Source organism: Chelonia mydas, chromosome 13 (genome assembly GCF_015237465.2).
Source record: "Chelonia mydas isolate rCheMyd1 chromosome 13, rCheMyd1.pri.v2, whole genome shotgun sequence".
NCBI lineage: Eukaryota > Metazoa > Chordata > Testudines > Cheloniidae > Chelonia > Chelonia mydas.
Window position 1 is genome coordinate 37653794 of NC_051253.2, and position 23869 is coordinate 37677662.

Genomic DNA, 23869 nt, shown 5'->3' on the forward strand with positions numbered 1-23869 from the left:
TCCGGAAGTCGACTCTAGCCTCGGTACTGTGGAAGCACTCCGCCGAGTTAATGCACTTAATGCACTTCTGTGGGGACACACACACTCGAATATATAAAACCGATTTCTAAAAAACCGACTTCTATAAATTCGACCTTATTCCGTAGTGTAGACATACCCTTAGAAACTTGGCTCTCTCCTCCCAGTATCTTTCTGTATTTTCCAGTCCTGGAATTCAGAATGAGGAAAATGAGGAAAATCCAAAGTGCTATATAAATGTGAAATAGGTTTATTGATATTACACTATTTGTAAGAGATTTGGGGATCAAAATGACCCCAAAATTCCAAGGCTAAATTTTCAAAACCAGAAGCCTAAATTTAGATTCTGAAATCCTGATTTAGCCTTCTAAATAAGTGGGCTGACTTCTAGAAATGGTAAACATGTCTGCTAGGCAGTTTTGAATATCATAAAATATCACGGTTGGAAGGGAGGTCATCTAGTCCAACCCCTTGCTCAAAGCAGGACCAATCCCCCATAGTTGCCCCACATCCCTAAATGGCCCCCTCAAGGATTGAATTCACAACCCTGGGTTTAGCAGGCCAATGCTCAAACCACTTAACTATCCCTCTCCACCATTTAGCCTGCATCTGGTCTTGATTCAGGGAAATGAGAAACGGACTGGCGTATGCTCTCAGCCAATTGCAAAAGCTGCTTTCTTTCCTGTCCCACCTACCACATCCTCTCATTTTGTTTCTGTCTCTTTCATCATCACTCACCCACGGTGCTTCCTGTTCCTGTACTCCCAGACCGGCGTGCTTGGTAAGTTGCAAGATCTTTAGCTCGTTTTGAATCCTTTGCTAATCTGAATTTAATTTTTGCCATCCACCCATGTGTTAGGATTGGAATAAATGTTAAACTATATGTGGTGCAGAAAGGCTTTTCCTTAGGCCCTGGGACTGTTGAATTCATAATCCATAGGCCACTCTTTTAGTTGGGGCCAAAGGCAGGGGATTAGTGGTCTGTTAAAACTGTGAGATTGTACCATTGAATTCACAGTATGTGGCCGAAACAGATTTGTTCCCTGCGTTTAAATAAATTACTATGTGTCTGTCTGCAGTGTCCTCTTCGTGCCTGCACGAAGGCACGCATGCGGTGGAAAGAGTTGGTTATATCTCTCTACTCCTCTCTTCCCCCCCCTCCCCCCCGCATGATTTGGTGACTGGTTTCAGGGCAGGCAGGGAGTGTGCTGCAGAGCTCGGAAGCGACCCCAGGAGTTCTGACGCTTAGTTTTGCCCTTTAATCCAGTAGACTCTACTCCCAGCTCCGGGAGGGAGAGCAAAGTCCTGAGACCCGCTCCTCCTGCTATAACCAAACCATAATAAACAGCAGGAGTTTTATGTACAAGTGTGTGTCCCTTTAAGAGGAAAAAGCACATGGTGGGGGAGCCGGTGAAGGCTGAACAAAGGACGTCCTTGCTGCGGCGGGGGCAGGGTTCCGAAGGTGCCTTCCGCTGTGTGTTCCAGGACTAGCAGCCTCTTTCGGGGTGCGGAATGAGCTGGGAGCGGGTTTGACTTGGGGTTCAGAAATGCTGCTGCTGGCAATGGTGAAGCTGACCACAAATTATAAAGTGGCTTTTCGCCCCACTTTATAATTTGCCGATGAAACTCCACTGAAGGAAGTATATGGAAGTTTAGTTACAAGAGAAGAAAGTTGAGTGGGCTCTGCTGGCTTTGAAACACACCGTGCAATTCAGAGGCTATCTTGAGCCCAATGTGGCTCCCGTGGTAAAACGCCTGTCTGCTTGTATAGTGCCTTTGCTGAAGCCCCGGTGCTCTCCAGACCCCATTTTAAAAATGGGTTTCATGATGGATGGGCTGGGAGTCAAGACTCCTGGGTTCTACCCCAGCACTGGGAGGGTAGAGGGGCCTTATGGTAGGTGAGCTGGGAGTCAGGACTCCTATTACTGGCTCTGAAGATGACCCAGGGGTGACCTTGAGCAAGCCACTTTGCCTGTGCCTCTCTGTACCTCAGTTTCCCCAACTGTACAATGTGAATAGTACTTCATAAGGAAGCATGGTGAGTCTCGATTCATTAATGATTATGCTTATAAAACACTCCAATCTGGAATGGGAGTTACTAGAAAAAGAGCAAATTATTAAATATTGTTGTTTCTGCATCTGTTTTGACCCCTTATTAGCTACAAGTGGTTGGGTACTTCATAGCCTTTGAGCCATCCCTGTCAGCAGCCTTTACCTGATCTGTAGCATCTTAAGACTCTTTGCATCTACCAAGGTAAAGGAAGCCAATTACTTTTATGCAGGTCAGAAAGATACTCCTTGAGCCCAGGATCTATGAAGCCTCAAAGGATGTCAGATACAGAATGCAAACACCATAGGCTGCAAGCAGCCAGGCTTCCCCAGAAAGATTCTCTGCCTTGCTCTGGGGGTTGGATCTGCAAATGAGGCAGTGGGATAAAGTCTGGAGGCTGATTCAGGGCAGCAATGGGTTCAATTAAGGATTATTCTAACACAGAAGATTAGAGCTACATAGGATGGGTGGCCTAACAGGCCTGTTTTCTTGGGGTCAATGTAGGATTGTTCCCTATAGTCTGCTTTCTATCCCTTTGTTCACTCTGGTTTTAAAAACCACAAATTTCTTGTGTGACCTTGTGCCAGTCTTAGTCTCTCTGTGCCAGATTTTTACAGGTACTTGGGCACTAAAGATACAGATAGATGTGTAGTGGAATGTTCAGAAACATGTAGGTTCCTAACACCTACTGATTTCATTCTGTGTCTTTAGGTGCCCACAGACATTTTAAAAACTGGCCCAGTGCCTCAATTCTTTAGCTGTAAAATTTGGAGAATAGCAGTGCCCTACATCACCAGGAAGAGATTGTGAGGTGGCACCATGTCAGACTGACCTTCATTTGGTTCTATTCATGGCTCTGCCACTTGCTGGTGACCTGAGGGTAGTCATTTGCCACTCTGTGCCTCAGTTTCCCCATCTATACAATGGGGATGATATTGACTTCGCAGGACGGATGAGAATTAATATTTGTAAAGCACTTGGCATTGGATTGTCGGAGCCTAAGGGGGGGGGTAAGGTACCTAACTTCCTTAGGCTCCTCTGAAAGCCCCACTGTTCAACATTTTTGGAAGGAAGGAGCTAGAGAAGGACAAACAATTGTTGGGGACTCGAACCCCAGACGGCACGGTTCGTTGTCTGACCGCAGAGAGACAGGCAACACCAGCAAAGTCCAAGTATAAGCTCTTCATTGAAGAGTGCACACAACAATAGAGAGCAGCCCATCTCCAAAGAGAACCAGCTACCTCTTAGGCAAAACTAACAGGTTTTTATAGACAGGTCCGTCGCGGCACAGATTATTCATGAAATAGCCCAAACTCCGCTCCCCTTTGTTAGTTAAAAGTTCTTTATCATGCACGCATACCTATCCCCTATTGTATATAGCTTTTTGCAAGTCGTTATGCCTCCCCAACTTTCTTATCAATCCAGTTGTCAAAAAGGGGACAAGGAGTTAAGAACATACATGAAACAGAAACAGGGAGTGGAGACAGTGTGTCTCCTTCTCATTCTCAGAACGTCTGGCACGATAATGCAGGAATACAGGTCTCCTCCTTAATTCACTCCTTGCAACTTAACAAGCATTCTTTCATCCTGCCTATCTCATTCAGGAACTTTCCCAGCATTCCTGCATTGGCCTAACTTTGGTTTGGTTGACATAACTGCTTCATGTTAAAATTTTCCTAACACCCTCATTACTGTATTAATTTTAGAGAGTGTAGCTTCTGCATTATTGGGGACTTGCTGCTCCTTACCCCTAAAGGTGGGAACATCCTGTTGTAGAAGCTTTTACACTCTTGTCTCTAATGTAACCTCTTTTCTGACATAGCTGTGGTGGAGTTGCCAGGTTTTGGTCTGTGTATCCTAAACCACTGTTTGTATCCCTTCATTTTAGGCTGAAAATGGAACTGATGAGCTGGGAGGAAACAATTGCTTTGGACCAGTGCCATGTTCCAGATACGGGGAGCAATGAGCTGGTATGAGATAGGCTTTTTACAGAGGAAGGGAAATCCCTCTCCCAGGGAACTAAACTCAACAGCAAAACTGTCGAAATCTAGGGGCAACTATAGTGGGTTAGGACAGGGGGGCTGGGAGTCAGGACCCCAGAGGTCTATTCCCAACTCTGGCAATGTACACTGGTAAATTCTGGGTCCTTCTCAGGCTCAGGTTGGCCACCCCTGCTCTAACCACTAGTTCACACTCCCCCAAAGAGCCACAGTAATAGGTCAGCAGTCCCCCATCAGCTCCCGACCCCCCGCCCGGGCCTCCCAACCACTGGCAGCCCTGCAGCGCCTGCCTCTCCTCCCCCCCCCCCCCCCCCCCCAGCCAAATCAGCTGTTTCATGGCATGCAGGAGGCTCTGGGGGGGAGGGGGGAGGAGCGAGGGCACGGCAGGCTCAGGAAGGGGTGGAGTCGGGACAGGGCCTGTGGCAGAGCCAGGGGTTGAGCAGTGAGCACCCCCAAACATGCTGGAAAGTTGGCACCTGTAGCTCCAGCCCTAGAGTCTGTGCCTATACAAGGAGCCGCATATTAACTTCTGAAGAACCGCATCTGGCTCCGGAGCCACAGATTGGCCACCCCTGGGTGAGAGCAAGGGAGTCCAGTCTAGCTGTAGAGAAGGGGGACTGGGAGTCCTGGGTTTTATTTGCCTACCTCTCTTTAAGGGCTGTACCAAGACTATAATTTCCAACCTGGAGAGAGGATTCCAGAATATTCCTGTTAGGTAGATCAGGGCAGGATTAGGCCTGTGTCACAGAGTCCCTGGGCGATGCTCTGGAACTGCTCCCTACAAAGCCAGTCAGGACTCTGGGGGAGCCTCCTCTCTCTGAGCATACTGTCTCCAGGGCAAGAAGCTTACACAGCTTCAACCTTCCTGGGTCTGACCTAGGAGCATTCAGCATCCCCTTCCACAGCATGTGCTTCCCACAGCAAGTCCGCTCAGGCGGGGCTCCTGGGAAAACCAGAGGGCCCTGCACCCCAACTCCGCAGTCAGACATGACTCTCAGCCAGCCGGTAACACAGAAGGTTTATTCGTCGACAGGAACGCAGCATAGAACAGAACTTGTTAGCACACAAATCAGTGACTTTCAGCCAAGTCCATCTCCTGTGCCCCAAGCCAGCAGAGAGCAACTAGCTTCCAGCTGCCTGGCCCCTGCACTGCCCGTTGCTCCTTCTCCAGCCTTTGTCTCCTTCCCAGTCCAAGAGTCACCTGGTCGCATCCCCCTCCTGGGTCTCAGGTTATGAAGGGGTGGCCATAGCATCCGTGCAGGCAGCTGGAGCAACCCCCACAAAAGTCTCACATGCTTATACCCACCACCTAGACATGGGTGCAATACAAAGGGAAAGTGAGGCGCGCACAGCATTCATGTAAAACAGTACGACTCACATACAACATAACAAGGGGAAATCTCCACTTCATCACAGCCTGCCAGACTGTCTCCCTTCCCCCAATTAGTGCAGGCTGAGGCGTGTCAAATCTTCAGTTCTGGCCTTTGGATTGTAGCAGATGTTTTTCAACTCTGACTTTATCCAAGTGTCTGTTACGAGTTTTGTTGACCGATCCAGCTTTCAGCTACGATCATGGAGTGTAGTAGGAATGACTTGTGGCTTTTGGGCCTTGCTAACCTACTAGCCTGTGCGGGTCTTCAGGCCTTCACACTGGTGTTGCCTTAGTGATGTAAACATCAGGTTTTAAATCCTCAGTGTCCAGGATTGGTTCATCTCTTTCCCTTTCCACTGCAGATAAATTAACGCTATTGGTCTGAAGCTGTTCAGGTCTCTTGCTTGAGGCCTTAACAAAATTTGAGATCCTGTCTGCTCACTGTGGACATTAAAAGGGCCATGGGATCTTTTGTTAGCATAGGTGCATAGGGAGCTTGGCCAGTTGTCCGCTAAAAAAGGATTCTCAACCTTTTTTTTTTTGTGAGGTCCCCACAACATGTTATAAAAACTCCAGGGCCCAGCAGGGGCTGGGGGCCTGGGCTTCAGTGGAGCGGGAGTGGCTTCTGCCCAGCAGGGCGTTAGCTCTGTGGGGCTTGAGGCTCCGAGTTTTCTGTCCTGGGCCCCAGCCAGCCTAGTGCCAGCCCTGCTTCATGGACCAGCCACGGGCCCCCAGTTGAGAACCATTGTGCTAAAATATTCCCCTTCCTTCTCCTGTTGCACTTTGCTCTGGCTGTCTCTCTTCACCCTAGAAGTGACTTCGTTTTAGTCCTGCTGTCTTCCTCTCCATGTATAGTGCTAGCTCTTCCTGCCTAGATGTGCCCAGGTAGAACTGGCCTGTGGTGTGCTGGGGAATTCAGTTTAGATGGGTCCAGAAGCAACTCTGATCTTTGGTATAGCTGCAGCAGCAGGGCAGAGGAAGAGGCTTTGTGGATCATGGTCTTATGAATGTTTCTTTGCCTGTTTCAGGTGGTGGAGAGGCTGGAGACTGACACCCCAACCCCACGAAACGATTGGGGCTGAAGTGGACAAATGAAGTAACTGAATCTTGAAAATGGGCTGAAATGAAACACCCCGGAACTGAGCACCCAGGATGGTTGGGTAAGGGTCTCCCTCTGAGTAGGGACTTAAAGACTGAGTGCTTTTACAGCCTACATGAGCTGAGATAAGGATAATCAGCTCCTGTGCTTTCAGGGTTTGCTCTGATCTCTGTGAGGGTTAGTGAGGAGTAGCCAGAGGTGTGTTGCTGGAGGCAGGATGCTTGACTTGTTTTATTATTAGTTATATTACACTGTTCCCTAGAGGCCCTACTGTGTTGGGGGTTGTAGAGACACTTACAGACCATCCCTGTCCCAAAGATTTTTGTTGGCTTTGTCTGCTTAGGTTATAAAGGATGGAAGACAGGAAGTATCAGCATTACAGATGGGCAACTGAGGTACAGAGAGCTGACGGCTGAGATTTTTCAAAGGAGCCCAGTGGAGTTAGGCACCAAAATCAGAGATTTAAAAGGACTTGCTTGAGGTTCCCAGGGAGTCTGTGGCGGAGCTGAGAACTGATCCCAGATGTCCTAGTCCAGAGCTTTAACCACACAACTACCTTGAGGGTGGGTGTTGAGGGCCGGCTCTCCCCTCAAGGCATTTCTTCTCGGACCCATGAGACCGCTCTGTGCTTTGCCATTGGTGGTGTCACAGCTGGGTTTCAGGGCATGGGTGGAGTCTGCCATGAGTATGTTAAGTCCATCTTTCACCTGATGACACGTGCCCTGAACAGACCCAACTGCATCAAGGATGGAGAGAAGCATTAATTCCCTCTCCCATTTTGTGCCTGCAATGAAATCTAGTAGATGGGGGTCAATATTTAAGGCCAGGAGGGAACATTATGACTATCTAGACTGACTTCCTGCATCGCAGGGGGCATAGAAAGTCACCTAGTAATTCCACTATGACTCCCTGACTCCTTCCCATTTCTAAAACTCAACCATTAGCCCCCCTCTCCACGTATGCTGCTTTAAAATAGTTCCCTGCATGAGCCCTTCTTACCCCACTGCGTCTCGAGTTAACTTCACTGCGCCACTTCCCTGGCTGGAACGGCTATGCCCTTAGAAGCTGCTCGTATGGCCTTATTGAAAATAGGCCAGATGGAACCTCTAGATTGCCTAGTCTGATCTCCAGTTTAATACCAGCTGGAGAATTTCACCTAGCAATCCCACTGATTGTGTTTGCGTAAAGCATCCCTCCTAGAAAGGTATCCGTCTCCAATTTTTCAGCATCCTTATTAAAATTTGTACACCAGAACTGGATTCGGTATTCCAGAATTGGACTCACCAGTGCCATATACATGGGTAAAATCACCTCCCTGCTTCTACTGGCTGCTCCGCTGTTTATGCATGCGGGGATTTTATCTGTTGTCTTCTTGAGGGTGAAGTTGGGAAGCCCGGGAGCCCATGCTGGAACACGAGGAAGTTGGGTGAGGAAGCAGCTAAAATTCTCAACCACTTGGGGTTTCAGAGTCCTGGGTGGTGATTTGTGTGTGGGAGGAGCAACCACATTGCCACTTGTAGAACTAGGAGGGGTCTGCTATGATGAACCGCATGTTCAGTCCGTGTTTCACCTGATCTACCCTGATTACACACATGCCCTGAGCAGACTAATGAAACAAACACCTGCAGCTGACGTCTGATTTGGGGGAAAGCTGATGTTCTAATGGTCTCCAGTGGGTGAAGTCCCAGACAGTGAGAAGAATAAGTAGCAGATCCATGCAAACTCTTCAGAAACATGGATCTGGTTTTTGTACAAATGAAGGGGGGGCATAGATGCAAGGAAAAGTTTTCCATGCAGTTGGTAGCTCTTCCCCCTTCCCCTTCTCTCTCTCTCCATTGACCTGGAAACATTTCCTCCTTGTATCTGTAGGGGCAGGAACTCTGAAAACAAAATTGGCTGGTTTCTCTTCTCCCTCCTCGCTCTGGATCCCTTATAGGAATCACAGATGTAAGTGCTGTTGGAAGTTCGTATCCATCCAGTTGGTTAGCATGGCCCCTTATTGGCATCCCCCACCAATTTCACCATGGGGGCAGGTATGGGGCAAGAAAGAGGTACAGTGGCAGACACAGCAGTTAACAAATGTCTTGCATAGAGTATAACATGCGTTCCGCATTCAGTGACAAACAGTCTCTGAACTAAAAAGAAAAGGAGTACTTGTGGCACCTTAGAGATATAAATAAATACATTTTGTTAGTCTCTAAGGTACCACAAGTACTCCTTTTCTTTTTGCGGATACAGACTAACACGGCTGCTACTCTGAAACCAGTCTCTGAACTGATCTTCCAAACATTGCCAGGCCGTCTTTCAGTACCTGAAGCTGCAGATGCTTTCAGAAAGCTGTATCTTTCTGCACACGTGAACAGGAACTCCTTTCTGCAGGATTTTAGTAAGGAAACTGCTTAGTAAAGGTTTGCTCTTTAGAGAAATTCATGGTGTATCTCTCTAGAGAATCCTGTTGCTTTCAGAGCTGCTCATTTAAGGGAGAGTGGCCGCGATGACCGTTCCTCTTGCTGCCATGAGCCATGGGCAGTGGGATTTTGTGTCATCGCAGATTAAACTTGGCCTTTCTTCACTCAGAGTGCTCTTGGATGGGTTTGGCCGTCCATTGGCACCTTCTGAATTTTGCGGGGTCAGACACTCAAAGAGGCAGAAGGGGACTGGACTTTTAGGGAAAGAAATGGGGTTGAAAAACCACCTGCTCTGTACCGATTACTCTGTCAACTTTAGGCAGTGGGCTACAGTAACCAGACTGTAAAATTACTATGTGAGCTGAAAGATTGTCTGAGCTGAAGCAGTAGGAGCTATGCTGGCCTCAGCTGGGAGGAGTTAGTACAGTTAAGCTATCTAGTTTTCTAAGAGGCAATTGTGTGCTGCATTCTGCATCTTTAATACTGAGATTCCTTATCTTTACAGGGATGATTTGAGATGAACCTTCAAGGAAAATGTATCTTTCTCTCCACCAGCATCAACTGTAAGAGAGAATTTGGGGCCTGAAGATTAAAAGATTTGCCCCGTCTCTGATCTGTATTACAAGGACTTTTTGAAGTTATGTCCAGGAAAGCCTGTACTAAAAACAGGATAATTAAACTAGAATGGATGTGTAAGAGTTGGGTATTTTTTGTACAAACGGACAGTGGTAGAACTGAGGGGGAAATGGAGTTTTCTCAACTCTAATCCACTGGTCTGAATTCAGCCCAGGTCAGTCGTGGCTGTGGTTGGGATTTTCACAGGAGGCTTAAGGGAGTTAGATGATATGCTGTTTTAGGCACCTTTTGAAAATCCCATCCCTAATTCATTGCTATCTGAAGGCTTTTCAGTTGCCCTTTCTGTAAAGTGAGTTAGGGTTTGACCTCATGTCTGAGATACAATATCTGCCCAGATATTTTTAAAGTTCCTAGTCATTGTAATATCCATGGGCTTGTACAAAATTGAGGATCTGGATGATTATCAACATCGGTCTATTTACTGCTGGGTCCAAAATTACTTTCCACTCTTCTGTGAATTTACTGTCCCGTGTCCACTGTCTGTTTTCTACTACCAACACCGGTTAGGTTATGCTGAGATTTTCAGATGCGCTCAGGATTTGGACACTCGGTTCCCATTCAAAAAATTAATGGGAATTTAACAGGCAAATGCCATAGATTTGAAAATCCTTAACTTAAGCGTATTTAAACTATGTCTCCCTCACCCTATAGGTGCAGACTCGTCTGACACTAGCTCAGACCCTTATTTTGTGCTCCCAATGTTGGCTTCCTCTATCATTCTTTTTTCTCTCCACTCCAAATAAACAGATGTAGATCCTTTCCCACTGAGTGGGCAGCCACCACTGCAGGTCTTCTACATATTACAGTTCTTGTGCTGAACAGCTGGGAGGCAGTGAGAGAGATGGAGTTGAGCGCTAGGGCTGTGTGAACTGAATTCAGCAACGTGTGGTTTTGAGTTTAGACGGTCCTGGGTTATATGGGAGTCAGGACAGATTCTCAATGTCATGAGCAGAGATGCCATGCTGGACCCTCAAAACCAGGGCCATCCCAGAAAACGTCAGGCATTTGATCCTCAAGAGTTTGAACTAGCTTGTGGGGATTCAGCTGAACACAAGAAACAAGAATTTCCCCAAAATCATGTCTTTAAATTTAAACCAGGATGAATCTAAAAATTTTGTAATTCTCCAAAAAAATTTTGAACTCCTTATTATGGCAGAAGTTGCAGTTTTATTCTTCTAACAAGATTGCCTTTTTACTGTGTGTGACAGTCTCGCTCAATTTGATAGCATTTCCGTGTATTTGTCTGTACATGTGTAATGTGATCACTTTTGAACACTGTGCACGCCTTTCCAATTTTTCAGGGAATGTTTGAGTTTCTGAGGGCTAAGAACCTGTTTATTTGGGAGAAAATTGGAAAACAGAAAGGGAAAATGCAGGGGAGAGAGAGATGGATGGACACATGGAGCCCTTGCCAGCTGTGTAGCACAACTGCAGATTCAGGCAACTCTGCAATTGAGGATAGACTCAAGAATTGGTTGATGGCAGCCATTAACCCCTTCCCCCATGTCAGGGTTCCTTCCTCACTCTGAACTCTGGAGTACAGATGTGGGGATCCGCATGCATGACACCCCCTAAGCTTATTTTTACCAGTATAGGTTAAAAACTTTCCCAAGGCACAAATTCCACCTTGTCCTTGAACAGTATGCTGCCACCACCAAGTGATTTAGACTATCAGGGAAAGGACCACTTGGAGTTCCTCTTCCCCCAAAATATCCCCCCAAGCGCTTACACCCCCTTTCCTGCAGAGGCTTGAGAATAATATCCTAACCAATTGGTTACAAAGTGAACACAGACCCAAATTCCTGGATCTTTGGACACTGAAAAAAAGTCAATCAGTTCTTAAAAGAAGAATTTTATTTTTAAAAAAAGAAAAGGTAAAAATCCCCTCTGTAAAATCAGGTTAGAAGATAACTGTACAGGGTAACAAAAGATGCAGAAAACACAGAGGAACCCCCTCTAGCCTTAGTTTCAAAGTTACAACAAAACAGGGATAAACCTCCCTCGAGGAAAGGGAAAATTCACAAGTTGAGAAAACAAAGATAAACTAATTCGCCTTGCCTGGCTGTACTTCCAATTTCTGTAATATGAGAGACTGGTTAAGAATGGTTTGGAGGACATGGATTGATACCCCGTCCCTCTTAGTCCCAAGAGCGAACGAACACAGAAACAAAGAACCCAAAACAAAGCCTCTCCTCCCGCCCCCAGATTTGAAAGTATCTTTTGTCCCCATTGGTTCCTTTGGTCAGGTGCCAACCAGGTTATTTGAGCTTCTTAACCCCTTACAGGTAAGGAGGAATTTTAGGCTACCCTTATGGTTATGACACCCCATAACAATGTCCCTATCTAATTTGTGTGTCCTACCAACAGAATTTAACATTTGGCACCCTGAATAGCGCACAGCCCACAGCATGGGGAGAAGGGGAGAAGAACTGGGAGTGCACAGAATCTAGGGGGCAGCTGCTGGCATCGTGGGAGGTGCAGGGAGCCCCTGAATTAGAGGGAGATGGGAGGGTGGCATACAGGGTGCTCATGGAGAAATGCAAAGAGTCCCTGATGTGTACAATAAGCTCAGCCTACAGAAGCAATGAAATGTGCAAACCACCAAGTTAAATCCAAATTAACAAAATAGTCCAATATAACAGCATCGAACCCTCCAAACCAGATGGTAAGGTTTGCAGTTATCAGGTTGTGTGGCTGATTGAATCCACGTGGAGTTATTTTATGACCTGGTCATTTTTGGGGCGGGGAATGGGGGAGGTGAGACCAGGACAAATGGGGATGTCTTGTAGCATCCTGGGAAATTGAATCTGAAATCACCCGCTGTCACATGTTCAAACCTGGCCCCTTCCAGCAGCAGCAGCTCCATCCAAAAGTTGGAGGCAGGGTCCCATTGTTTCATGTTCTCTATGTATATAAATCTCCCCACTGTATTTTCCACTGAATACATCCGATGAAGTGAGCTGTAGCTCACGAAAGCTTGTGCTCAAATAAATTTGTTAGTCTCTAAGGTGCCACAAGTCCTCCTTTTCTTTTTGCGAATACAGTCTAACACGGCTGCTACTCTGAAACCTGTCAATAAAGAAATGGTTGCTCATGTATTGCCCATGTCATGCAGAAGAGCACCATTTTGACATGGCTCTTAGTGGGATCCTATAGGTGCTGTTTTGATGGTTGAGAGGGCAGTGTGTGGCTGGGTGCCATTTTGATAAGGTTTTTATGGGGGACCATGGATGCAGTTTTGATGTGGGTTCGGGGGGGCGCTCTGTGTGAGTGCTATTTTGATACGCATTTCGGCTCTGTGTGCCATTTTGATGTGGGTTAGGGAGCGGACGTATGTGTGCTGTTTTCACTGGGATCCCATTTTGATGTGGGTCAGGAGCTGGCATGTGGTGCCCTGTTGACATGGAGTGGGGAGTAGGTGTGGGGGGCCATTTACACTGGGAACCCATGGGTGCCATTTTCATGTGGATCACGAGTGGGTGGGCGGGTGCCCTGTTGACGTGAAAGGGGAGCAGGCATGTAGGTGCTCTGTTGAAGTGGGGCTTGGGTGCCAGCTCAGCAGCACTCTCTGCACAGGGGGCTGCCTGTCTGTGCTTGTCAGCAGGGAAGGCTGCGTGCTGCTGGGGCTCAGTTTGCCGTATCATGCCCCCTCCCCCGCACCTGTCACCCTCTTCCCACGGTGACTGGGCAGAAGCCAGGGAGGAACTTTCGGACCAAACCATTTCCATAGAAGGGGATTATTTTGTTTAAACAGCAAACTGAGACACTTTGGCACGTTTTGGGATACCAGCCTCTAGCTAAAGTATTTTGCAGCAAATTCTGAAGAGCTAGATGGATTTTGCGCACCTGCTCCTCTTCCCCCCTTCTCTACAATGGTACGTCCCACTCCTCCTCCGCCCCTCCGTCCTCCTACAAAGGCCATTTTGGGCGGCTGACGGGAGGAGCTGCCATTGGCGGGTGCGAGGGGGAGGGAGTGGGGGTGGGGCCGCAATGCTCCTGGGCAAGGGGGAAGCGCAGTGAAGCAGCGGCGCACGCGCAGAGGCCTTACCCGCCAAGGGCAGTTGCTCGTTTTCCCGCCACTTCCTGCCTCCAACCGCTTTTAACTGCTGCGTGGTTTAAAAAAGCCGGTTTAATGAGAGACTAGCCCCCATATTATTTGGGGTGATACTAACTCTGCCCCATGCCCCATGTCAGTGTTGCCACCAAATATCAACGTGTGTGAAATTCACCTCACGCGGCGCCAAGGTACAGCCACCATTTTGTGAGGGGCCACTTGTGACTCAGTGGCGCTGTCAAACCCAATGGAGCAACTCCCCCGTCTACCCTATACACACACACGCTCCTAAAATCACCAGGGGCCTTACCCACAAACCCCCATTGTGTCAAATCAAGGATGAGCGAGGTACCCGTTTTGGTGCATGGCATGCTTATACTATGCCAAATTTGGCAATGTTGGCTCATGCCAAGCCATTGTAGATGGATGCCCTAAAGAGGCCACTTCATGGACCAAGAAAGACATTGGTGTCAGCCACTGGTGTCACATTAACAGACACAAGTCCCAATATTGCCATGGGATGAAACCCTGTTGGACATATAAAAATCCACCATATGGACTCATGCCTGTAGTCCACTGGCAAACACCAAATGCTCAACAGGAGGAAAACATTGTCTCCCAGCCACCTTGACCCTGCTGCCTTCACAGAAGAAGGGATAGAAACTAAGAGTCCTTACCACTAAGCTCCATTTCTCTCCCACACTTGGAACAGAACCCAGGAGTCCTAACTGAGCCCCACCCTGCTCTAACACCTTGGTATTAGTACAGGCTAAATCTGCATTGGTACACTACAGCAAGGGCTCTCAACCTTTGCAGATTACTGTACCCCTTTCAGGAGTCTGATTTGTCCTGCATATCCTCAAGTGTCACTGCACTTATAAACTCCCTGTGTACAAAATCAACTAAAAATACAAAAGTGTCACAGCATGCTATTACTGAAAAAATGGGGAGGAAGATTGACGCTTAGGTTAGTTCAAAGGCTATTTGGGGAAACTCTGTGCCCATTTTAGTGGCCAAATGGGGGATTTTGGTTGCCACCACTTTTGAAAATTGGGTCATTTTCTCATCACAGAGGCAACAGGCTTCTGAAGAAAATATCTAACTGGTTATTTTGATGTTGCATAAAAGTGTCAGTGTTTCCTCTTCAGTCTATAGAGTGGAATTTTCAAAGCAGCCTAAGGGAATTAGATGCCTGAATCCCATAATTCCATGGGAGTTGGACACCTAACTCTCTTAAGCCCCTTTGAGAATCCCAGCCTGCATATTTATTTTGCTCTATAGGTTTACCGTGTTGAGTGGCAGATTCTCATCCACCAGGTGGTGTATGTTTTGGAGGCAAGACCGTTGCTGTTGGCTCCATTAAAATGTCCATGTGTGAGGACATGTTGCTGTGCAATTACCGCAAGTGCCGTGTCAAGCTCTCCGGCTATGCCTGGGTCACAGCTTGTTCACACATCTTCTGCGACCAGCACGGCAGTGGGGAATTCAGCCGTTCACCAGCAGTCTGTCCCGCCTGCAACAGCACCCTCTCTGGCAAGCTGGACATTGTTCGCACTGAGCTAAGTCCCTCTGAGGAATACAAGGCCATGGTGTTGGCTGGACTGCGGCCAGAGATTGTGCTGGACATCAGCTCCCGCGCATTGGCCTTCTGGACATACCAGGTAAACCCATCTCAGATGATGTCCTAAATTAGGTAGATACCTTCAAATGTGTCTTTGAAAATATAATTGGGAAGAGATTTTGTTTGCTAAAGAAATGAAAGAGCCAATAATCAGTCTTTATGGATATCTATATATCATATGTGGAGGGCAGAATTGACACCTAGGTGATTCCAAAGGGCCGCCATGTTATATTTTTTGGCCTGAAAATGTGGAAAGAAACCAAAGGGAATGGAATAGGATTAAGGAATCATAAAATATCAGTATTGGAAGGGACCTCAGAAGGTCATCTAGTCCAACCCCCTGCTCAAAGCAGGACTGATCCCCAATTTTTGGCCCAGATCCCTAAATGGCCCCCTCAAGGATTGAACTCACAACCCTGAGTTTAGTAGGCTAATACTCAAACCACTGAGCTATCCCTTCCTCACCCCCTGCATTGTTTGATTTTATTGTGTGGCCTACGGACCACTGAGAAGGTTGCCACTCACCCTCTGGTTCAGAATCACCAGTGTGGCATTTGCACTTCTCCCTCCCTCCTTCTCTATTCAACAGTCAGTATAAAACGTTATTGCTCTGTTAGCCATGCCGCTCTTTCTCATCTGTCACTGTGGAAGGTTCCCTCCATCTTTGCTGATGATTTTTGTTACACGTTCCTCCTTTCTTTCCTCTCACCACAACAGTGTAAAAGCACCTCACAAGCATTCATGAATTATCCTCAACCCCTATGAGCAGTAGGCCAGTATTACTATCTCCATTTCACATGTAGGGGACTGAGGTATAGACATTAAAGCAACATAAGTGTCCACTCATTTTTAGGTGCCTCACGTTTGAATACTCAACATGAGAGCCATATGACCTGATTTTCTGAGATGCTGTGCACCCCACAGCTCTTATCAGCTTCAGCTGGTGTGTGGAGTGCTCAGCACATCTGAAAATCAGTCTATAGGTGTCTTATGTTGGCCACCTTAATTAGTGGTCCCTATTGAGAATATTGACTTAAGTGATTTATCCAAAGTCACTAGTCTGGAGCAGCAGTGGGAACTGAACCCAGATTTCCTAAGTCCCAGTCCAGTGCCTTAACTCCAGACCATCCTTCCTTTGTTGCACTGTAGTCATGCCACTATATCTCAAATAGAGTGACCTGACTTTCCTCTGACAATCAGTGGTCAAAGAAGCCTGTCACACCTGCCATAATCTCCACATTGCAGGTTCACCAGGAGCGCCTGTACCAGGAATACACCTACAGCAAGGCCGAGGGACACCTGAAGCAGATGGAGAAGGTGTACACTCAGCAGCTGCAGAGCAAGGACATGGAACTGACTTCTATGAAGAGCGAGGTCTCCTCCCTGAAGAAGGTGCTGGAGGAATACAAGAAGAAGTTCAGCGAGCTCTCAGAGAAGCTCATGGAGCGCAACCGCCAATACCAGAAGCTCCAGGGCCTCTATGACAGCCTCCGCCTGCGCAACATTGCCGTGGCTAATCAGGAGGCTGCCCACGAGCCTCCCATGATGTCTCAGCCTGTGGTCTTTGGCTTCCCATTGGGTAAGACCTGTGGGGGGGTTCTCATTCCACTACTCACAGAGAACACAAAAGCTGGCATAAGGAGTCACTACACTGACACTGTTAGTGGAGGGGACAAGGATTTAGTGGGCTAGGAAGACTGAACTTTTCTTCCATGCCATAGGGCTGGAGGAGGCACATATGTGTGTGTATGTGTTTGGAGGAGGACTTCACACAGAGCAGTCAGTCTCCAAATGCTACCATATCAGCAACTTCCAAATGCTGTGAAATATTTGATTAGACACTTTTGTGTGAGACAAGTCGATAGGGTCCCAGCTGGGACAGTTGTCCACCTTACAAACCTCTCTCACACTAACAGGCCCCCTCCTTGGCAGCCTCTGCAGAGATGCCAAGGACTGAATGGGCCACGGAGATTAAGCTCCTTTTCCGCCCCCTTAGAGAGGTTTCTCCAGAAAATGGGTTAATTCATGTTCTGAATCCCAAAGCTTTGAACATCCCTTGTAACTTCTCCAACCTTAGCTAGCTGTGTGGTGTCACCAACCCATAAACTTTACTGTGAGTCTCTGGATATTTGATGTGTTTTAAAAAAAGGTAAGTTTCTCATGGTTGCACAGAAAAGAGGGAAATTGTGACCAATAAATGCTACAGAACCAGAAGGAAAATTTCTATAGAACCTCATGATTTTGTAAGCAAATCTCATGAATTTTGGGGACTGGACTCTTGAGCATTGGCATTTGTCTCTCTCTAGTGGCTGCTATCTTACCATCAAAAGGTTTACGAATCCAGGCTAGTGAATTAAGGCTTAAGTGAGTCAGGCCTACAAATCCCACCATTTCCTGTGACAATCCCAACCTTTGCCCCTGCACTTAAATCAAGCTGTGGCCACTCATGGTCTTAGATTTGGAGATTCTATGTTCAATCCCCAGATTGTCTCACTAGTGTAGTCACTAATGTGTATCCTAATAGAGAATCCAGCATCTAACTGACCTTGTAACTCCCCTTTCCTAGGTAATGCTGCCAGGTTCCCCGGGGACACCACGCCGGTCCGGGGCAGGTGTGGGGAGGAAGACTTCCACTTCAAACCCTTCTTTGCCACATCCCCACCTGCGGGCGAATCTGGCAACAGCTTCTTCACCTTCGCCTCTCCCAGCAATGAGCTGGAGCCTCACCCTGGAGCCAGCAGGACCTACAAGATGAAGAGGATGTAACTGGTAATGCACCTTTCACACCTGCCTCTTGGAAATTTAGCCCATATGTCGGTGGGGGAAAGAGCAAAAATGCTTATTGTCTGGGGCTGGGATTCTCCTCAGACTTGGGCTATTTCTTTTAGGTATTGTAATGTACTCACCCTCTGATTGTCACCTGCAGATTGTCTTGCCCTCTCATCCTAGTCTGTAATGTCCTGTCACTTCTGATTGTCAATTTCATTGTCACAACCTCTCACCAACAGACTGTCGCCCTCAGACTGTAAACCTCTCTCATCCTTGGATTGTCCCTCTCAGACTGTAAAATTGACACCCTCTGACAGTAGTATCCCATCACTCTTGGACCAAGATGATCCTCAAAGACACCTAAATATCTTTGAGGATCTGGGCCTGCTTCCATTGTACTCTGCTTCATGGCTTACACATTTATCACTGTTGTCTCTGTGTGTGAGAGAATGTATTTGTGTGTGTGAGTTTGTCTCTAAGTGTGTACCCTGTTGTGTGTGTTTGCCTCCGTGTATGTATGTGGGTCAAACTATTCATGGATGTGTTTGTACAAGTCTAGATAGTTGTGTGTTATCAGTGTGTATAAATCAATGTGTGTTTAAATCTGTGTGTACACAGCTGTCTTTTGCTTTTGTGTGTGCACACAGACATACATGTGGGTAGGTGCCTCTTGCTGTGTGTGTATCTCTGAATGTCATAGAGTGCATAACTCTATGGGTGTGTACATGCATAGCTTTGTGTAGGTGTGTTTTTGCTTCTATATCTATGCTTGTGTTCCTCCTATGTGTGTGTGTGTTTCTTGGTGTTATCCAGTGTGTTCCCCTGGGTACATTCCATTCCATCCTACCTTTGCAGTTATTTCTCCCCCACTTAAAGTTCATCCGTGTTAATTTCACATTCATTATTTACCCCTCACTTTCACCAGGATTTAAAATCTTTCAGCCCCGCAATGGGAGAAGCAGGGTCAGTTTTGACATCTCACAGCCAATGGATTTGTGCACTGTATAAAGTCACCTCTGTAAATAGGTTGTTCACCCTCTTAAAAATAAGATTAGCAAAAAAAGAAAGGGGAAAAAAAAATGATGTTTTGCATCTTGGTTTCTAGTTGGATCAAGGATCTCTGCAGCAGGGGAGGCGGGTAGCACGGGTAGGGTGGGTTGTGTGAGATCAGGGAAGGATCACAGGAGGGAGGGAGGTGGGTGGCTTGGGGAGCACAGGCCAGGTTGCAGGGGAGTGGATGTAAATCATCGGAGGTGAATGGCAGGGTGTGCGCAACCTGGGGTTACCAGGTGTCCAGTGTTTGACCAGAAAATCTGGTCTGACAGTGTCCAGTCTGAAAACACAGATCAGACACCAAGAGTCCAGTTACCACCTGCAGGGGCACAAGGAGGAACAGCTGGGGCCAAGGAGGCGGGCTGGTGGGCAGGGAGGCGCTGCAAGGGGATCGAGGCACAGAGCCAGCAGCGGGGACCAGCAGCCATGCCCCCCATTGCTTCCCACGGTGCATGACCATGACAGAGTCTCCCTCTCCAGCAGGCCGCATCCTCTAGTGGCAGCAGCATCAGCCCCGCTGCCAGATCCTGCCTTGCACAGGCGAGTGGCCGGGTCAGGACGCGTTTCCCCGCCAGCCTCCATGGCGCTCAGGGTAGACTGCAGGGAAGGGGGTTCCCGCTCAGCCCCAGTGGGAGGATCCCTGCTCCCCAAGGTGGAGGGGCTCTGCTGGCCCCCCTGGTGGTGGGAGAGGGCTGCAAGTAGCATTTCACTTTGCTGCCAACCCCCTCCCACCCTCCACATACACAGCCCAGAACCAAGGTGTACCCAGCCAGCCCCTTCAGCGGCTGGCTCTGAGCCTAACTCTCCTCGGGCATGCACCCCGCCCCCTCCCTGCAGGACCTAGAGCCAACTCCCCTCCCAGGAGAAACACGGAGACCATAATCCGCCCCCACCTCCGGATTCCAACACTGTGGAATTACTATATGCTGCATCCCCACCTCTCGTGTATGTGTGTGTTGGGGGTGGGGGGGGAGGGGGCGCTGGAGGTTTAGCTCAGTAGAGTCAGTATCTCTATTTCTCCCTACATTTTTCCCTGCAATCATGTCTTAAAGAGGGTCCTCAATACCCCCTGCTTTGTTGGGGTTATTATGGGAATTGCCTAGTTGAGCTGTGGAACTTTTTCTCTGTACAGCACAGAGATTTCTGTGGAGAGGAATGTTTCACCTAATCTAAATGTGATTTTGGTGAAGGTAAGGTTAAGATTGAAAGAGGGGGTAGGAAACATGCCACTTTCTGCAGTAATTCCTGCTTTGGGGTTTAGGTGTTTTTGTTTTGATTGGAGAGGAGAGGGGAGGGGAGGGGGCGGAGGCAGGGGTGTACTGTTTTCAGAAATTGGAAAGTTGGCAGCCCTAGGTGGGCAGCGCAGCCTGGGGTAGGGTCATGTTAGAGAGCTTATTCCTTCACTCTCCCACTTCCCTGGTCCTTCTCGCATGAACAGAGAGCAACAATACCCGAAGTCTGAAGGTGCAAACAATTCAATGTTTATTGTGGTGAACTTCCAGCAAGCTTAAATCCAAGTTTCCTTTTTCCTCATTTTCGAATCCCAACTTACTTCCTGTTTGCCCCTAATTTATATATTAATATTCTTAGCTATACCTTAACCAATCATTCTACTGAAATTTACCTAACCAATCCTAACATATAACATGATTATGTAACCAATTATATCCCACCACCTTAATTAGTTTACACCCAGCAAAAATAATTATACAGCAGACAGAAACAATCACAGAACCAGACAGAGACCATGCAAACAAACAGTAGCAAAGTGGGAACTATAATGACAAAACAATACAGAAGTGAGGATTTCACAACTATATCCCAGCTGTGTCTGTTGATAAGTGAATTCTTACCAGACAGAAAACTATCAACCTAAATTTCCTTTTACATCTTCTAGGCTCTTCCCTTTCTCTGGAGGTGATAGATTGGATCACCTTCCGAACAGCCCTATATTGACTAGTTTGGAATGTGAGAATGTGACCAAATGCTTCCCAGCTTATGGCTGCCTCTGCTGGTTGGCTAAAGGCCTTAGCCGAAGAACAGGGACTCAGACTGTCACAGTGAGAGAAGGCCCTTACACAGATTCTTTGTATACCTCTATTACTAGCTAAATGATAAACATATACCTAAATTCTTAAAGTATAGGCCTTTACAGGCAGGTCTGAATATCTATATCCTAACACATCATACCTGCTAATATTTCAAGTGGCTGAAGTTGGATGGATGCTGCCTGCAGGGGAAAGGAGGCCTGGGGATGTGGGGGCTAGGTGCTGACTGGGGGTGGGAGCTGCCCCCAGAGCGGGTAGGTGGCGGGTGGGGTGGGTGGGGACGTTGCAGGGGAACTGCATACTTCCCTACAGTGACAACTCCTGTCCTGTGGGGGATGGCTGGGCTAGGCTCCCCGGTCCAGGTGTTGTGCTCTGGCTCCTGCTGTATGGAGTCACGGCAATGTTCATGTTTGGCCTGGCTGTGTCCCCACTCCCCCGTCGACGGGGCCAGGCTAAATATGAGCATTGGTTCCATGACACTACACCCCATATTCATCATGAGGGGATGATTATCATATAAAATGACATAATTACGATCTTGGCTGTAGCCTCTCTGTTGTTGTTGGTTCATGCAGCGGTTGGTCAGCCTGCATGTAACTGAGTGTCCCTGCCTGTTCAAATGCTGGTGAGAGTGTAAATCTGGGAGTGGTCTACAGCTTGTCATAGCAGCATAGTGTAAGAGGGAGCCCAGGCTGGTGGGTCAGAGGGCTCAGTGGAACACCAGTTCCAGGTGGCACCCCAGGGGGAACTCATCACAGCTTCAACCCCATGCACCAGGAGTTAGGGCACAACGCCTGGAGCGGGAAACTGAGCCCAGCAAGCCCCACAGGACAGGAGCTGCTTCAAATGGGACATGGGGGTAGGTGTCAAAGCAGGACAGTCCCACAAAACCCAGGACTGTTGGGAGGTCTGTAGGGCTGCCACCTCTGAGATACAAAAACATGGGACAGCCGCAATGGTCCTGAGACCGTCACACTAGACAGCTGGCAGCACGTACCAGGCTCCCAGACCGTTGGCGCTGACCACAAGTTACCTCGGCCTATTGTCACAGAATAGTTCAGGGGGAGCTAGTCATGAACTGACTTTTACAGGCCAGGCTGGCTTGCAGCCACTCAACTGGATAAACAAGTAAAGAGAGAAGGAAGGCCAGAGAGTGTTGAGCGTGGGAATAGAGTGCAATAGTGTTTCCTGCCAGAGCTTGCTTGTGGGTGAATACAACGCCAACACCAACGCCCCCTCCCCGAGAAAGAGATGGTGATAAAAATGACTATGTAAATTGCTTTAGATGAACAGTCTCACCTGCAGACCCTGGTCTTGTGGGTGCCCAGGAATTCCCCACGTTGGAGCAGCGCTTGCTACGAGCCCTCAAGGACAAGGCTGGAAGGTCCGGGACCGTCCATAGCAGAAGGGGCGTAAGCATTGATTCTTGCTTGCTTGGTGGAAAGCACGTATTTAGTAACATGTGAAGGCTTATTATACTTTGGCAATAAAACCGGTTATACTTACACTCAATGAAGCCACACCAGGTGTGTATCTGAACCCCCCCCCCATATTTTGGCTTGACACAGAGAGACTTCCCAGGGGAGCTATGAAGGGATGATCCTGGGAAAAAATGGGCAGGTGGCAACCCTAGCAGGGCATGGAATTAAAAAGGGATCCCAGGAGGGGTTGTGTGTGTATGGGGGGAAGGAATGCAGGGGCTGTGTAGGATGTTCCAATACAGGAGCTGTGGGGGGGAGGGAGAAATCAGGGCTGTGTGTGTGTGTGCGCGCAGAGCAATGCAGGGACTGTGTGGGGAGTGCAGGAGCTGTGTGTTCAGAGCAATGCAGGGGTTGTGGGGGAGTGCAGTGCAGGAGCTCGCTCTGCATGCAGAGCAATGAAGGGGCTGTGGAGGGGGTGTGTGCAGTGCAGGAGCTGGGTGCATGTATGCAAAACAGTGCAGGGGCTGTATTGGGGGGCGGGGGGGGGGGGGAAGTGTTCTACCCTCAGACACCAGAGTCCTTGGGAGTCACTGACAACAAAGTTTGCAGCATAAACAAGTTTCCAGGTGCTGTTCATTAGTTGAGGCTCCTAAGGGCACCCAGACAAGCAGCCATCAAAGGTGGGGGAGGGAATTGGGGTCAAGTATTGGCACCATCAGCATGGCTGGCTGAGCTCCTCTGCAGGGCTTTTCTTTCACAGGTTCAAAGGCAGGTGGTGTGTGTGAGATGTAGAAAGCTACTTCACTGCCTTGCCCTGTTTGCTTTTCTTTTTCAATAGCCTTCTCCCTAGGGCAAAGCATGCAGATGCTCTGTAAGGACAGAAAATCGCTTGTTTCATAGTAAATCTACAAATATGTGGCCAGAAATCCTCCTTATTTAGTATAATATGGAAACTGACCCTTGAAATTAAAATGAAGACACTGGGTTTGATTGTCAGTTATTTCTGCTCCCAGTAATAAAGCTTCCAGGTGGTTAAAAAAGCCCCCCCCGCGAAAGACAAAAGTTTTGCCAATGCAAGAGGCAATGTGAACGCTGCTTTGTCGCGCCTGCCAACAGAGCTTATGTCACTCGCAGGGCTGACAAAATACCGCAAAAGAGCGTTCACACACGCTGACTTTTAGCAACTTTTAGCTGTCGACACAGCCTTGTCACTAAAAGCTGCATAGTGTAGAAAAGTCCTCAGTGTCTCTTTGGGTGGGGGAAGCAGAGGAGAACCTCGATGATGTCACTCCCCTGCCTTATATAGTTCTTGTGTATGGC

General features: G+C 48.0%; 1 protein-coding gene and 2 non-coding genes across 15 annotated transcripts; all 3 read left to right on the plus strand.

The window, feature by feature from the left end:
• The first annotated feature begins 647 nt into the window (after positions 1-647).
• On the plus strand, positions 648-22635 carry CCNB1IP1 (cyclin B1 interacting protein 1). 13 transcript variants are annotated; one of them, XM_043526942.1, is made up of 8 exons: positions 648-799; positions 3957-4038; positions 6469-8590; positions 8778-9510; positions 14919-15298; positions 16504-16837; positions 17825-18027; positions 20978-22635. In XM_043526942.1, exons 5-7 carry the CDS (start codon positions 15002-15004, stop codon positions 18022-18024), a joined length of 831 nt encoding a protein of 276 aa, XP_043382877.1. In that variant the 5' UTR covers positions 648-799; positions 3957-4038; positions 6469-8590; positions 8778-9510; positions 14919-15001; the 3' UTR covers positions 18025-18027; positions 20978-22635. The 13 variants fall into 13 exon arrangements, 9 of the variants coding, with proteins under 9 accessions (XP_043382877.1, XP_043382878.1, XP_043382879.1 ...); XM_043526943.1 differs by having other exon boundaries at positions 22414-22635; XM_043526944.1 differs by having other exon boundaries at positions 8778-8925; positions 9453-9510; positions 17825-22635.
• LOC114020045 lies at positions 8070-8147 on the plus strand. Its single transcript, XR_003564966.1, has one exon. It is a non-coding gene; the product is annotated as a small nucleolar RNA SNORD126 (small nucleolar RNA).
• Positions 9032-9179, plus strand: LOC114020044. Its single transcript, XR_003564965.2, has one exon. It is a non-coding gene; the product is annotated as a small nucleolar RNA SNORA79 (small nucleolar RNA).
• Positions 22636-23869: the final 1234 nt, after the last annotated feature.

Coding starts and splice junctions, on each gene's coding strand:
- CCNB1IP1 (XM_043526942.1), top strand. CDS start 15,002: ATGTCCATGTGTGAGGACATGTTGCTGTGCAATTACCGCAAGTGCCGT. Junction 15,299..16,503: donor TGGCCTTCTGGACATACCAG/GTAAACCCATCT, acceptor TCCACATTGCAG/GTTCACCAGGAGCGCCTGTA. Junction 16,838..17,824: donor GGTCTTTGGCTTCCCATTGG/GTAAGACCTGTG, acceptor CCCCTTTCCTAG/GTAATGCTGCCAGGTTCCCC.